The sequence below is a fragment of the Punica granatum genome, chromosome 1 (genome assembly GCF_007655135.1).
Source record: "Punica granatum isolate Tunisia-2019 chromosome 1, ASM765513v2, whole genome shotgun sequence".
In the NCBI taxonomy this organism is placed as follows: domain Eukaryota; kingdom Viridiplantae; phylum Streptophyta; class Magnoliopsida; order Myrtales; family Lythraceae; genus Punica; species Punica granatum.
Genome location: NC_045127.1, coordinates 54,658,503 through 54,673,883, shown reverse-complemented (window position 1 = coordinate 54,673,883; position 15,381 = coordinate 54,658,503). Strand labels below are relative to the sequence as shown.

The 15,381-nt window shown below is 40.3% G+C and overlaps 2 protein-coding genes and 1 non-coding gene across 3 annotated transcripts; all 3 read left to right on the top strand.

Moving 5' to 3' along the window:
• Positions 1 to 1,833: 1,833 nt before the first annotated feature.
• Positions 1,834 to 1,907, top strand: TRNAN-GUU. Its single transcript has one exon. It is a non-coding gene; the product is annotated as a tRNA-Asn (tRNA).
• A 1,145-nt stretch (positions 1,908 to 3,052) lies between these two features.
• LOC116208770 (trihelix transcription factor ASIL1) lies at positions 3,053 to 4,911 on the top strand. The gene is made up of 2 exons (XM_031542329.1): positions 3,053 to 3,925; positions 4,276 to 4,911. Exons 1-2 carry the CDS (start codon positions 3,299 to 3,301, stop codon positions 4,702 to 4,704), a joined length of 1,056 nt encoding a protein of 351 aa, XP_031398189.1. The 5' UTR covers positions 3,053 to 3,298; the 3' UTR covers positions 4,705 to 4,911.
• A 7,840-nt stretch (positions 4,912 to 12,751) lies between these two features.
• On the top strand, positions 12,752 to 15,193 carry LOC116211589 (50S ribosomal protein L25). Its single transcript, XM_031546041.1, has 4 exons — positions 12,752 to 12,893; positions 12,993 to 13,388; positions 13,488 to 13,617; positions 14,560 to 15,193. The coding sequence occupies exons 2-4, from the start codon at positions 13,005 to 13,007 to the stop codon at positions 14,784 to 14,786; spliced, it is 741 nt and encodes a 246-aa protein (XP_031401901.1). The 5' UTR covers positions 12,752 to 12,893; positions 12,993 to 13,004; the 3' UTR covers positions 14,787 to 15,193.
• Positions 15,194 to 15,381: the final 188 nt, after the last annotated feature.

The window sequence follows — 15,381 nt, the reverse complement described above, 5'->3', positions numbered from 1 at the left end:
GTCGATGTGAAATTTCATGGAGGGGGATTTCTCATTTGAGTTACAGTAGGTCTAAGATGCTTCCATTCGTCGAATGCAGTGTCTACCTATTGTTTAAATCTCGTGATAAAGAGTTCTGATTACGCTGCTTCATTTAGCTGTTTTAGTGTTACTACTCGTCGTTAATCAGTCTGATGATTTGCCTGTACACTTCAAAGATAACGATTGAAAGTGAACCATGTTATCCTTCCGTATAATGTGGGAAATGTGCAGCAATTCTAATGAAAATGATCAGCATGTCTTTCTTCTGTGCGGAAATACTACTAATAACCTTTATGTGGAAGCTGAAGCCTGAATTCTGTTTTGCATCTTGAAGTCTTCTTCAACTGAAAAATGGTGTCCATAAAATCGAACTTCTTGGTTTTTGCATTCGAGGGACGCATCCCTTCACTTCCAATGTTACTTTAGTTGTCCCCGTTCACCCGATGACTTCAATTGTGCAAATCAACTTGGCGAAATGCTATTGAGGTCCCTTCTCCGAACCTCTTATGACCTGAGTGGAGGAGGCACTTCTCCATTTGAGAACTGGAGCTCACTGTCACGAGGTGCTCTCTCCCTCCCTCTCTCTTTGTGTGTACCTCTGTTTTGTAAGTGATGAGAAGATGAATATCATGTTGAGCTACTACATAAATTGAAATGGACGGGTTACGGATTGTACCATTGAAGGCTCTGTTTCAACTCATATTAAGCGTGATGGCTGTTCTTGCTATGACCTATCTCTAGAATTGCCTGCCCCACGTGCTTTTAATAAGTCATCATATGATTGAATCAGTTTCATCGTTCTTGGCTCTTCCACACTTTCTTCCTTGAATGTCTTTATATCTTATTTTACTCGAGTTGGCAAGTCCTGATATTGATACCTATCTGGGTCATTCCTTATGCAGTTACCAAAGTTGTGCGTATGTTGCGGACACCAATTTTATCTTGACCACGACAACACAACTGCGTCGGACAACAAGAACTGGCCGTTTACAACACGTTTGTATCACAGCTACACATGATGAGTCGATACATGATTTGGCTCAACTCAATGATGAAAAAGAGGGAGGAGAATTTCTTTAGGATAATTGAATCTCCACTTGTGGGATTGTCATTTAAGGCATTTGGTGCTGTTTGCTGTCCCAATCACTTATTAAAGGTCTATCTTTAATCTTTCACAAAGATTACTAATTTTCCTTTTTTTTTCTTTCTTTTATTGCAGAGAAGTCCAATTTTATAGGTAATTTACATTTATCACAAAATATCTTATTTGATTCAATCAATCATACTTACAATCAGACCCCACGAGGAGTGGAAACCATGATCACTTTACCTGGTCTAAGTTTTGTCAGCATTTGGCTTCCACACAATACTAAGACAACAAAAGTACTATGTCCGTCTTTAATCTTTTATACGCCATTGTCGTCCAATTAAAGCTTGACTGCCTTTTATTTGGTTTTTCCTCGTTTCTTTTTCAACAAACTTTGAGCCTCTCCTTTCATCTTCATCATCTGGGGCTCTCTATCTCAGACCTTTTTCACCTCCCTTGGCCTTTTTCTGCTTTTCTTCTTTCCTTTCCTAATTTCCAGTTGTTCTGTTCGGTGCTCGATTATTAGGCAGATGATGAGGGCCTGGCGTGCGAAATCATCTTTTTGCAAGATCGATATTACTTTTTTATTTTTCCTCCTTTGTTTAAAATTTACAGCAATCGGTAGTTTATGGAACCCTTCAATCATCATTGTATGGTTGTTTTTGAAGGTTTAGTTTGTGGGTCTCACTGATATAAATACATCTATGCAGGTCTCAGTCTCAACAGCTGGAATAGCTCAGTTGGCTAGAGCGTGTGGCTGTTAACCACAAGGTCGGAGGTTCAAGCCCTCCTTCTAGCGCTTTATATCATTTTGATTTTGTTTTTTTTTTTTTAATTTTAGTGCACACCCACCTATTTAGTCATTTGATTTGAACCTTTCTAAATTGATGATGAGCTGGCCTTTGATGATTCAGTGTGGAGAGGATAATATAATCTGTCGGGGCAAAGCGTAAAAAGAGCTAGCTTGACGAATTGAAACATCTTGTTTTGAAGGATTCGTAGGAAGGTCAGAATTAGTTGAAGGTTTATATTAAATGTGGCTTAGCATTTTGAGGTATTACCATTCATTTAAGGTTATTGCTAGTTGAGAAAGTCATTTGATTCTAAAGTGAGGCAATTAGGTGAATGAATGGTGATGGACGCACCAAGGCTTGCACAAAAAGGTATACAAAGGCAAAAAAGCTAAGAGATGGAAAGCTTTAGGCAAGGGGCCTGAGGGACGGTCAAGGGTTAGATTTGTAGAATTTCTTTTGGTGATGGAATTGGAACTTTGAATTTGGGATTGGAATTGGAAATGGAAATGGGAGTGGGAGGCAGACCCACGTGACTGCCCCACCCTCCACCGTCACAGGTGGTGGTGGAGATGGAGATGGAGGTGGAGGTGGAGGTGGAGTTGGATTTCTTCGTTGATTGGCTTCATATCAACGCTAACAGCCAAAGACTAGACTATGTTACTATGCTAACAATTGCCCCTTTCATTCATTGCAGGTAATCTTCTACAATTCCAACAGTCTCCGAGGATTCCTATTTTTGATGGTGGAGCATCCACCATAGTAATCACGTTGATTATAAACAAGGAATATCGGAAATTTTTAGAAGAAAATAAAAGGTTACCGTGGATAACACGGTGGACATGCTCTTATTTGACTCTTTTATCTGCTTTATTTATAAAACCATCTTAAGAAAGCATATCCTTGTGTACATTGACGTAGGGGGGATGCTCTTGAGTCTCGACTGACTTGCAATCCGTAAACGGCACTATCGATGCACATTAAGTGGAGAATGCCTATGATTATTGACCTTTCCATTTTTCCCCCTCGCAATGAGAAGATATTTTCTTTCACTCTTTTTGTTATTCATTTTTTTTTTCTTTTAAGGTAAATCATCTTTTATATATATATATATATATATGTATATCGAGTAATGCTAGTGGTTCTCTATCCTGCCCCTTGGTTGGCCACTAAATCCCAATAGCCTCTGTCTTTTTTCCATGCTGCCTTTTCTAATGCTAGTGGTTGTCTCATTCTCTCCCTCCACTCCCTCTCTCTTCCTCCACTCTAACTTTTTCTCGTTGCCTTTTGATTCGGTTTTTTTTTTTTTTTTGGCTTAGTGTTGTTTAGATGTTAGCAGCTATCCACCGAGGAAAGTCAGTAAAGAAACAACAACAGAACAACCTTAGCATGGGGAGAGATGGAAAAAGACACTAGTACTACCCCAGCTGCTCATCATCAGCATAACCCATCTCTCCTCCCCAAGGAAGAGTCCCCAAGGAGATCTCCAGCGCTAATTTCAGGAGCGGGAGGCAGCAGCGGAGGCGGTGACCGGCTGAAGAGGGATGAGTGGAGCGAAGGGGCAGTCTCGACGCTTCTCGAGGCGTACGAGGCCAAGTGGGTCCTCAGGAACCGGGCCAAGCTTAAGGGTCATGACTGGGAAGACGTGGCGCGGTTCGTGTCGTCGCGGGCCAATTGCACCAAGTCCCACAAGACCCAAACCCAGTGCAAGAACAAGATCGAGTCCATGAAGAAGCGGTATCGGTCGGAATCAGCCGCCCCCGACCCCTCCTCTTGGCCTCTGTATCAGCGTCTCGACATGCTATTACGAGGAAACGCTGCCACACTCCCTCCACCCCAACAACCGCCGGCGTCTCAGCTTCCGATCATTAACCCAACCTTCGCACTCTTGGAGCCACCGCCACCCCCGCCCCCGGCCCCGCCCCCGCCGCCTCCAGCTCCAGCTGCCGCTCCTGCTCCCGTCCCTCCTCCAGGAGTGGCACAAAATTCACTTGGATCAAACGGAGTCGATAGAGTGGCTGCTAAGGTCAGTACATACTTGTACTATTGTTACTTTCTTTAACGTCTAATACTCCACTGCACCAGCCCTTAGTAAGGTGACTTAATAAAGCCGGCTTATTTTTTTGCGATCAGAAGGGGGCGGAATAAGAGAATTTTGCCCCGTCTATTTCCTAGGAAGTTTAGTCTTAGTGTACGTATTTGTTTATTCCTAGCTCTGGAAATTTCAGGATTAATTGCCTAGTCAGACTTGTACATGATCGTTTGAGGTTGAGCGCTCAAGAAGTTTCCGAGGCACTTTTAAGCCGATATTAGGAGATCTTGATTTTCCGGGAAAACTACTCTCAACTTAATTCTATCAAATTGTTATATGGACAGGAAGATGGGGCTGGAACGAAAGTGTCGGATCAAGTGTCCGACAAGAACCCGATTGAGACGGACAGCAGCACACCGGCTCTCTACAGCCATGAGAATCAGGGGCTGAAGTCCAAGAAGCTGAAGATGATGAAGAGGAAGAAGAAAAAGATGGTGGCGGCCGGGGGGAGGAAGAAGGGAAGTTCTGAGGAGTGGGAGATTGCAGATAGCATCAGGTGGCTAGCAGAGGCCATCGTGAGGTCGGAGCAGTCGAGGATGGAGACAATGAAGGAGGTGGAGAGGATGAGGATCGAGGCCGAAACCAAGAGAGGGGAGATGGACCTCAAGAGGACTGAGATCATTGCTAACACTCAGTTGGAGATTGCTAGGCTTCTCGCTGGTGGTGGCAGTGGGAAAGGGATTGATTCTTCCTTGAGAATTGGAAGAAATTGAAAAAGGGTCTTTATATGACCTCAAATTTTATCACTCCATAGTATCCATGGATTTAGAGATGGAGAATCCATGTAATAAGCAAGCGAGCTAATTTAATCACCAAGTGTAGTTATCGACGAGCTCATACCTATACTATGTGACAGTACGATCATCCTTGTAGTTCCAGAACTACTACGACTATTGATATTTTTGTTTATTTTCTGTGTAGATGATTCAAGCAGATCGGGCCGAATTGATGATTGAACTGGCATGAGTTCTGCGCTGTGCTCCGGTACATGCCATGTTGATCTGTTTGTAATTGTAATTGGGACATATGGCTTACGGAACATGTATGTATTGAGACCAACATGTCTCCAAAGGCTATGAATATGAAACACTGCAGGGCAAGCCACGAACGACAGGTATCGGAAAAATTTTGTATGAGCAAGAGAGGGATGGATTCGAAATTTCCAAGCACTATCCGGCACCACAGCATCGGTCACCTCAGTGTCAGGACTTGGCGACCGCCAATTGTGACGTGACCGCGTATGACTATCGATCATATTGCCGCATCATCACAATGTGGGATTCTATGGATTCTTCAGAGTTTCCTACCGAGTTTTTTTCTTCTACTAGCCAAGGTAGGGAAAATCACATCGACGTTCAGTATGATCAGTTGGGCTTAGGCTTGCTTCATCTAAAGCCCACTGCCACTTAAGCCCATACCTTATATTTACTGTGACCACTACCCTCGCCCCATCAATATGGTATTGGCCCATTGACTATCATTTCGTGCTGTGCTTATTATGATCTAACGACTAATCTACATCACTCGGTTCAAGCAAGCCATCAAAATTTCGGACTCATGACCATATGGCGAGGAGAGGAATATGGTCGTTTCCAATTTGAATCAAACCCGTGATGACTTAATGGGGGTAACGGAGAATTCATTCATATTACATTAATGCAATCGTATCGTTCTCATACGATGCGATTCTTTTCGCGCGTATTTTCCCTTGTCATGATACTGGAGGACCCATCTTGATATTACTGTTCTTGTCATCTATTCTCTCGAGAATTTTACCTTGTATTAGTTTAAAATAATGATAGAATCCCCATTACTTTCGAAAAAAGAAAAGAGACTACCGGTATTATCTCGGCTCAACTGACGCATGGTATTTATACTATTAGAACTCTGATCCGTATTTACGCATGTTTACCAAAAAGTTTTTCGACCTCGCGAAATCCCAAAAATGGGGCTACAATTGTCTCGTGTGATACTATTACTACTACACAGCCCATTATAGAGTCTAGCACGCAGCAATGACAAAGCAGAGACCAAGAATGAAGAAGTTGCATCACAAGGCAGGACTCTACTCTCAACGTCTTCATCTCTCTGATCTTCCTAAACGACGGTGTTCAGGACGCCCTCGGCGGGAGAGAAGGCCAAGAACATGAGGGCGACCATGATGCCGACCGGGAAGAAGAGCAGAAGCAGCGGCGGCGGTGGCAGAGGCGGCAGTATCAGCGGCATCACCACCATAAATGCCGCTACGACCGCCAGCACCAGAACCGTCCCCGAGCTCATGCTTGTGTTTAACGTTGTTGCCTTGCTCAGCTTGCCGTTCACAAATATTCCCTCTCCGACCATAACAGCTCGCCGTCCCCGGCAGCAACGTGACCAGAGAAACCCTCTACCTTTTTGTCGCCGCGTCGGACTTCTGTCGGGAGGATTGGACCGATGAGCTTTGGAGCGAGAAGAGAGAAACAAGAGAGTTGTGTGGGAATTCGTTGAGAATATATAGAGGGAGAGATCTCTCTTGCTCCCACTTTGAGAACAGAATAAGATTAATTAATTAGTAAAATAAAAGATTCCAATTCCATGTTGTTCAAAATACTTCCTTTTCACTGAAAAGGTTGCTTCCAATAATATCGAAAACGAAAAAAAAAAAACTTTTAGCTCGGTAGGTTTATTGACTCTTTTTTTTCATCTTATTTTTAGTTTTATTTCTATTTTTATCCTTTATCTTTTACAATTTTTCTGTTTTCGTTCTTCTGTCACCTTAATTATTAATTTCGCCAATGTGAAATATGATTAGATGCCCAATTCGATAGAAAGACGCCACATCATCTCAAAGGCGAGGAAAGAAAATTAATAGATGAATATATAGGAATTATATATATAGTAATATTTATAAAATAAAAAAGAAGATATTCGTAGAAATTATTAGAACAATTAGCACACCTATGAGAAATCTAATCTGCATAAAAGGAAGGGGGAAGAGGAATTTCAATCGTCGCACTTTTGATTAATTGGTTGCGAGATCAATCAGAAACACACAAAAAGAGAAGAGAAAACTCCGAAATCATTCAAGATTGATCAATTATATTCGGGACTCAAAACCAAACCCAAACGAATCGGAAGGAGGGACTAGGCCTTCTGGAACTAGGAGAGAGGCAGGTTGATGCAAAGATTTTGAATTGTCAATGAACAATTCTTCGGGAAATGAGAGGATGAAAAAAACAATCGAAGCCCAAAAAAGAAAAGATATGGAAACCGCAAGATGAGGGTTTTCTCGCAACAATTAGCTAGCTAGCTAGCATATAAATTTGAGATTTTTTTATGGCTTGTTTTGGTTTGGGAATATGATTTTAAAGTCACAATTTTAACCTAATTCTATCGACAACAAAACAAAATAACACATACAAAGTTATAGAGTGGGTTTTATTTATACTACTTTTTTCCACAACAAAATAAAATAACAAAGTAAAAGAATGGACCCAATTTATACCACATTTTTTCAAAATCAAAATCTAATTTTAAAATCCTACTTTAAAATCAAACGCAACATTAGTAACATAGAGAATTAGAACAGTAGACATTCAACTTGACATTAATTAAAGTTTTTTATTTAATTAATTTGAGAAAGTGGGAGTTATAGGGTCTTGGCAGCGATTCTAGAGGAGGGAGCTAGACCTCGATACCCTCGAGCATCGGAGAATTAGCAAGGAACACTAGGAGTGCGTTTGGATTGAGAGTTGAGTTGAGTTGAGTTTTGATTTTAATTGGTTTGTAATGATTGTATGGTTGAATTATGAGAAAAAGTGTGAAAAAGTAATAAATAATTGAGAGAAAATAATGATTGTGTGGTTGAATTGTGAAAAAGTAATGAATAGGTGAGAGAATTTAATATTAAAAATTGAATTGAATGGTTAAAAAAATTAAAAAAATAAAAATAGTAATGATTGTGATGTTGAATTGAAGATAAATTGAGTTGAGTTGAATATTTTTCAGAAAACAAACACACCCTAGATGTTGCTATTGTGGTTGTCTTCTTTATAACTTGATGTCATAAACTTTAGTTGGGAAGTTATTCTCAGCACTTTCTTTGTTATGTTCATCGACAAGAAGGAGGATGAAGAAAGAAGAATTTTATTTTTCATATTTCTTTCTTTTATTTTTTCTGCAGGCGTATTTCTTTCTTTTATTAATACCCACTTGTTGGAATTTCCTTTTCTTTGAGGGATTATTCGGTGATCCTACATTGTTACGTGGTGTAAGAAAATACTAATTAAATTGTAATAAATTAAATAGTAAGTGCTAATAATTCGATTAATTATGGTAAGTTTTTTTAATTGAAGCAATTTTATTGGTTCTTCCTCACCGCATCATTATGAGGTAGGATCATTCAAATTTTTCTCTTTTTTTTAGATGAGGGTATGGGTTCATGTTTAAATACGTGAAATGTAATCATATTCCACATTGCAATGTTAACGGTTAAAGTGACGAAATGATGAAAACAAAAAAATTGTAAAAGGTAAAAGATAAAAATAGAAATAGGACGAAACAGAAAAGCGACTACAATTACATGACTAAAAGCATAATTTTTCATGTCGAAAAACACACTCGCAAATCATATCGAAACTCGCAACCTCTAAATGACGATGTATATTACAGTCGATGAACAAAATTTCACATGGGCGAACTGTTGTTGCAAATACAAATGTTAAAAACCTACTAAAAATACTTCGTGACCAGTACAATTGACGCACGAGGGAGGATTTAGTTACAGTGAACAGCCACTTTCGGATTTTTTAGGAAGCTTCTCCGATCGCTACTTATCCATGATGATAACTTGCTGCTCTTGACCAACCATCGATCAACTTGATCAATTGTGAGATCTAAGATCACCTTAATTAATTCGACAAAAATGATTGGTACGTGTAAGCGGCCAGTGCTCGAATTGATACGAAAAATGTATGGTAACTGCCAAAGATATATCGAATGAAATGAGGATTTTGTGATCTCTTCAAATGATCGTTAACGCTAGCTTATCCTTTCTAAGAATTGATATGCATGTAACTTACACTCAATTCATACATTTGTTGCGATATTAATAGTGTGTTGTGGGGTAGATAACATAACCAAAATATTTCTCGTAAATTTAGGAGTGTAGGTACTAGATACTATGGTACGGTGCAACCTAGCTAGCCCTAAGACAATGGAGAAGACCAACTTACGTCATGATCAGGGCCGTTCAATGCACCTAATTATGATGATCAGAGAGGGAGGGAATAAAAATGTGGGGCCTGTAGCCTTGTGATTTGTCATCCCTCTGCCAGGAAATCCGGCATCGTGCAGTGGTCCGAATCGGACAGGATCAGTCGCGGGATCTCCAAACATATATATTCAGCCGATGCGTTGCGTACCAGCTACTCCTCTTAATCAATTTTTTATTTAATCCCTTTTCTTAATTAATAATGACTGATTCTTGGATCTAAATTAAATTATATTTTCAATATTTGGCAATTCTGATAATTAATTTTTTTTCCTTTTTATTGTTATTTTTCAAATGAAAGGCGGAGTAAGAAATTTTTGCTCCTCACAAGCTAGTGGTTGGTGCTTTGATTGGTCTTGTAAAAATGAGGTGGACAGATCAAGCAAGAAATATAAAAAAAATTTGAAGAGGTATGGGTTTTCTTAGATAATGATTTTGTCCTCTCGAATGAAATAAACCACAAGTTGGGGACGTATTTAATTCAAAAGGAGGATAAAGAAATAACAAGTTGACTGCTTTTGAAGAATGTTTATTTGGGAAAATAGAAGAATGCAATTTCATACCTTTTTTTATAAGCAATTTCATACATATATCTTATGAAATGCGATTTGATTCATTAAGTTTAACATTAGACAATGTTTTCCCTTCTCAGGGAGCAATCAATGTAAAATCCTTTAACTTTTTTTTTTTGGTGATAGATTAACATGCAATTGTGACATAATTTGAAGTTCGAAATATGTATGCCTGTATATATCTCTGAAAGCGATCTTAATCGAGAATCATAGTGTTATAGGTTACTGAGGAAGAGAATCGACTAACTGATATAGTGATGCGTTTGAAGAGATGACAATGAGCTATAAGCCTTAATTGGAGAATTTTATTTTTGTATCCACTATCAAATGTATTAACTTTTGCTAGCAAAGTACTTTCATCACGTGAAGATAACCCCAGAAATCAATGTAATATTCCTTAGCTACCTACCTCTTGAAACATTTTCCCAAAAAAAAATAAAGGAATAAAAAAAGCAAAGAATAATAAAAGTAGGTTTAATTTCAATTTTAGAGGGAAATAACTAATCAAAAGTAGTCATATGTCCAATATCACACACACGACAATACATCACATCAGTTTCTTAAATAGACCCATCATCGATATCTTACCTATTTTTCATCCGAATCTTCATATTTCATAGGGCTTTAATCCAAATCTTGTTTCTTAAATAGACCGATCATCGATATATATACCTATTATTCATCAAAAAATCTTCATAGGGCTTTAACCCAAATTGTATATCGAATGCATTATACTACTAGACACGAGAAAACGGGTCATAAATGGTTACGAGAATCTTGCAACCGGACACGAGTGTGCAAATATCTCGAGGCATAATCTTTTGCTTGCTGACCAAAACGGGAATAAAAGAATATGGATTTAGTAAGTAAAGGGTCATGTTCTCCCAAATTCCAAGAATGTGGGGAAGCAAATTAAAGGGTCCCCGAGAGTCCCAATTCAGAGAATCAATGGGCATGGATAGCATAGCTCTGGCTGGAGGGAAGGAGGTGGTCAGGGATATGAGATATGGGTCTCTTCTGGTAAGGATACTTCTACTATACTTTGAGCAAGTTGGGGACGCCCAATTGCAAAAGATTACTTTAATTTTAGTTGTGTCAAAAAAAAAATATAATTAAATGTCAATTCTTTTTTTTGTTTTTGTTTTTGTTTTTTTCGTGTGTGCAATGTATCTGAGCTCATTGGGTTACACAAAGAGCCCCAAAGCTCTCGTACGTTTGTGTTCCCAACATACCCAAAGGAGTCAAAGACCCAATCCATCTTCATGGGGATTGAATTGTGGGATTGTCTTTGACAAGTCCAAAGGAGATTCCATTGCTTGGGAACCATTCGTTTGGGAATATGATGTTGTTGGGTTTAGGATGAAAGCCAATTGACATATCTCCTTTTGATGGGAAGGTGTGTCTTTTGCTGCAGCTGTTAAATATTATATATTTCGGGTCATTAACCATCAAAGTGGTCAGCAATTATAGTTCATTAAATTGCACGAGTAAATTTATAATAATCAATCACTTCACTCAACCAAACAAATACAGAACTCCAAAAGGGCTATCAAGACTTCCATGCTAATTTATGGTTGAAAAAGAAAACGACAGTGAACAATCCAAGTGGGGATTAATGATCACAAGAAGCAAATCCATGCGCATAATATCGCCGTTAACGGAATAAAAGCGAGCAAGCAAAGCCCAAGTGGAGTGGTACGTCGCGAACGGCTGACATATCACTTGCTTTGGAGACGTTCACCAAAAGACATGGCCTTGATTGTCTTCCGCTGCACAAAATTCTCCGCTGGGGTCTGCACTTCTTTCGCCTTGATTGTCTTCCACTGCGCAAGATTTTCCACCGGGGTCCTCACCGAATTGACGTATTTCCTGCACCGAGCAAACTCACTAGAGGAGAGTGCGGAGGACTCATCACGTATTAATGGATCGCGCTCTTCTGATTTCGGTGGTGAATAACTGATTTGTGGCCGGACCACCTCCACGATGCTTGTTCTCGAATGATCAAAATTGATTTCAGCATTGAGATCGTCATCAAACCTCATCGTCTCATCTTCAAAATCGAGATAATCATCTTCAATACAGTTTTGGTATCTATTGTTTAAACGTTGGCCACCAGCTGGACCGATCACAGCTTCTCCTCCGCCCTTCAGCGTGTTTTCCTCGAAGAAACGGCAACTCGTCCTGGTCGCCTCCATTACGAGCAACAGTCGATATTTGTCTTGACTTCTTACAGAGTAGAGTCTTTGTCTTGATGAATCTTGCAAAGAAGAGTCTCTGCTACATACATACATATATATATATATATATATATATATACACGCATACGCTCATGGAGAGACGGTGGGCCGGTAAGAGTGATATTTCCCGTTTTGAGCATCTAGTTTCCTTCCGAGAAATATACGCGAGTTTCCTAATTTGGTTGAATTATTGATATAGATAATAATAATAAATAATAACTTCTAAAAATTATTCTTATTTCCTATTTGATGATTACTAATGGAAATTTTTATGAAGATAAATACCAAGTAAAGATTGAGGAAATATTTCTAAGATATTATGCCTTATCTTCTAGTTTTACATTTTGGGTGGATAAATTCCGATTTTTGTTTAGCTTTTGCCCCAAATATAAACTGGGAAACTTGTTTGATCTCTCATTAAAGGTCTTTACTTGTAGTAAATATTTCAAAATGGTGTCTTCATACACATTAGTAAAGATAGATATCAGGGGCATATTCAGGAGAGACATCAAACTACGGGGGTTCAATCTTTAATTTAGACAACTAGGCTTCTGCATACATTAGCCCTGGGCCTACAGAGGAAAAGAAAGCCCATTATATATATCAAACTTGGGCCCATGGGCTCCACCCAATGTGAGGTCCACTTGGCCCATGGGCTAAACATCTCTCGTCTTTGACTCTCTTCTCCTCCTTCTCTTCTTCTCCTTCATCTTTCTCCCCTTAAACCCTAGCCTATGTCGTCTCCCTCTTTCTCAGCTGAAGCTCAGTGACAGGCCCACCGTAACGAAGACAAAGCTACACCGTCACCGGCTCGCCGGCGCACTAGTATTTCCGTCAACGAGGTGAGTCCCCTATTTACTGATTGACAGGGTTACGCAATTTTTTTTTTTGCTCGATACTGACTGCCTGAAATCTGCCATTTCCTCACTTTGCACGAGTAGCTCCGCGAAAACATGGCTGGATGGTGGCGCGCCGCCTCGAGCGGCTTGAGGATGGCGGTCCTGAACCCAGCTTCCCGGGCCGCTCAACCTCAAGCCTCTCTCTACCACACGATTCAGGCCATTCCTAGGGAGTGCACCGGGAGCGGAGTCTCGTCCCGGGACAGGGTGCAGGGCAGAATTCCCACCGTCGTGTTCTCCCAGAGCTTGCTCGATAAAAACCCAAGCGCCCGGTCTCCGTCCCGGAAGTACCTGCTGACCATTGAGAAGAAGCAGATTCAGGCGATCCTGAAGTCCGTGCAGCTTCCCTTCGTATGTTCCACCACCTTCCCGCTCCAAATCCGCGCTGGATCAGGATCCTCCACAGTACTTGAGTCCGGCACCGTCCTTCCTATCAAGGCAAGTATTGATCATTGCCTCCATTGATCTCATCACTGGTTCCTCAGTCATCTGAATGTTGCCATCTCCGATGAAGCTGATGCTCTCTAACATCTATAGATCCATAGGGATAAGGAGACGGGGAAGATTCTGAACTTAGTATTTGTTTGGGCCGACGAGGGCTCGCACGTGAAGGTCGATGTGCCGGTCGTCTTCAAAGGAGAGGATGTCTGCCCCGGTCTTAGGAAAGGTACCTCTCTTTAATGTTCCTTCCTCGTCTTTCCTTGAATGCTTATATTCTGCAGACTTGGTAGCTAGCAGTTTACGAGAATATGCACTCTACGAAAATTCAATGTGTTATGAAGCAGGCAGTAAAGCTGTCTTTTTGGGCATTTTATCCTTTGTGGTATCAAAGGTTAATGCCTTCTTAAGCATTGTTTTAAGGAGAGTTCTAGTGTCAGTTGGTTGTAAAGACTCCATCACCTTTTTCAACATGATTGATTTACTCGGCAGCATCTCAGTTGATGCAATTTCAGGAGGACAGTGTTTGGAAATTCTTTCCCCTCCCTCTGTTGTTATTCAGTTGAGAACTGATCAATGGCGTGCAAATTTGCTTGCTAAAAGTGGCCTTGTGTGCTCGGAGAAGCACCGAGTATAGTATATGTAACATATGTTACAATACTATCTGATTTTAGTGATCTATTCTGGTTCATAGGGTCATATATGCTGCTTGCTGTGATTTCTCCTTGAAATGCCTTAAGTGTTTGGTCATAATAGTTGGTTCCATGAGTTCTCTCTCTCTCTCTCTCTCTCTCTCTCGCTGAATAAGTTATTCACTAGCTGTTGTCTGTCCTCAAATTTACCATCAGTAGTTTAGGTGGCCAGTATGTTTCTTTCTGCATTATATGTTCTTGAGTTGATAGTGAAGAGGGGTCTTAAGGCAATAATGGCGAGTGTCATTGAAGACCAAAAGGGCCCCAAAGAGGCCCCAGTTGAAGCAATGGAAATGCATGCAAATATCTTTCTGGGGACGTTAATCTAATCAATTAATGCTTTTGTGTAGAGTCGAAGCAAATATTCAACCTTTTTTCTTCATTCAATTCTTGAGTTCTCGAATGTCATGACTCTTTGGTAAATAGCTGGTTCTTCTTCTACTACCCGAGTACTTATTACTGTCTTTGAACAAACACAGGAGGCCATCTCAAGAAAATAAGAAACAGCCTCAAGTACAGTTGCCTGGCAGAGCATGTTCCTTCAAAGATCGAGGTCGATGTAAGCAATTTAGATATTGATGAGAGGGTATCGATGCATGACGTCAAGGTTCACCCATCAATGAAGCTTCTAAGCAAGAATGAGACCATGCCCATCTGTAAGATCGTGGCAGCCCAATTCGAAGACAGAGAATCCGTCCAATCATAGGAGTCAAGGAGCTCCCGATTCATCTGCTAGCAGGAGAGATAAAGCCAATCGAAGGTGTGTTCAATCGGGTGTTCTTATGTCTTGTGGACAAGATGAGCCTTCCAGTAATAAGTTAATCAATGTGCTTGAAAAGGAAGAAGTAATCAATGTGCTAGAAAAGTTAAGTCTTGATGATAAGCTCTGTAATGTCAGTTGTCCCAATGAGGTGCGGAATCACTGGAACGCGAGCAAGAGGTTATGGACTTGTAGAGACTTAATTTCAAGACTCCACGAGAGCGAATGTGGTACCTTGTGTTTTGAGATAGTCGCCGAGCATCTGCTGATGAGATGCGATGCGGCACCGTGACATCTAATCTTCTTGTCGATGCAGTTTTGGTTGATGATATAGAATGCACGGTGTTTCGTCATACAATTTGGCAAAACCAACCTGATTTTGGTACGAAAAGTTTTGTCAACATAACTCTTAACTATTGTCCAGTAGATATCTCTCCTCCTTTAGAGTTTTCTCGTCATTGATGCCTCGGCACTCAAATTCATCAATCCATGGATGGAAGATTTTAAATTAAAAACTTTTATTTGATGAGATTAAGAGGTG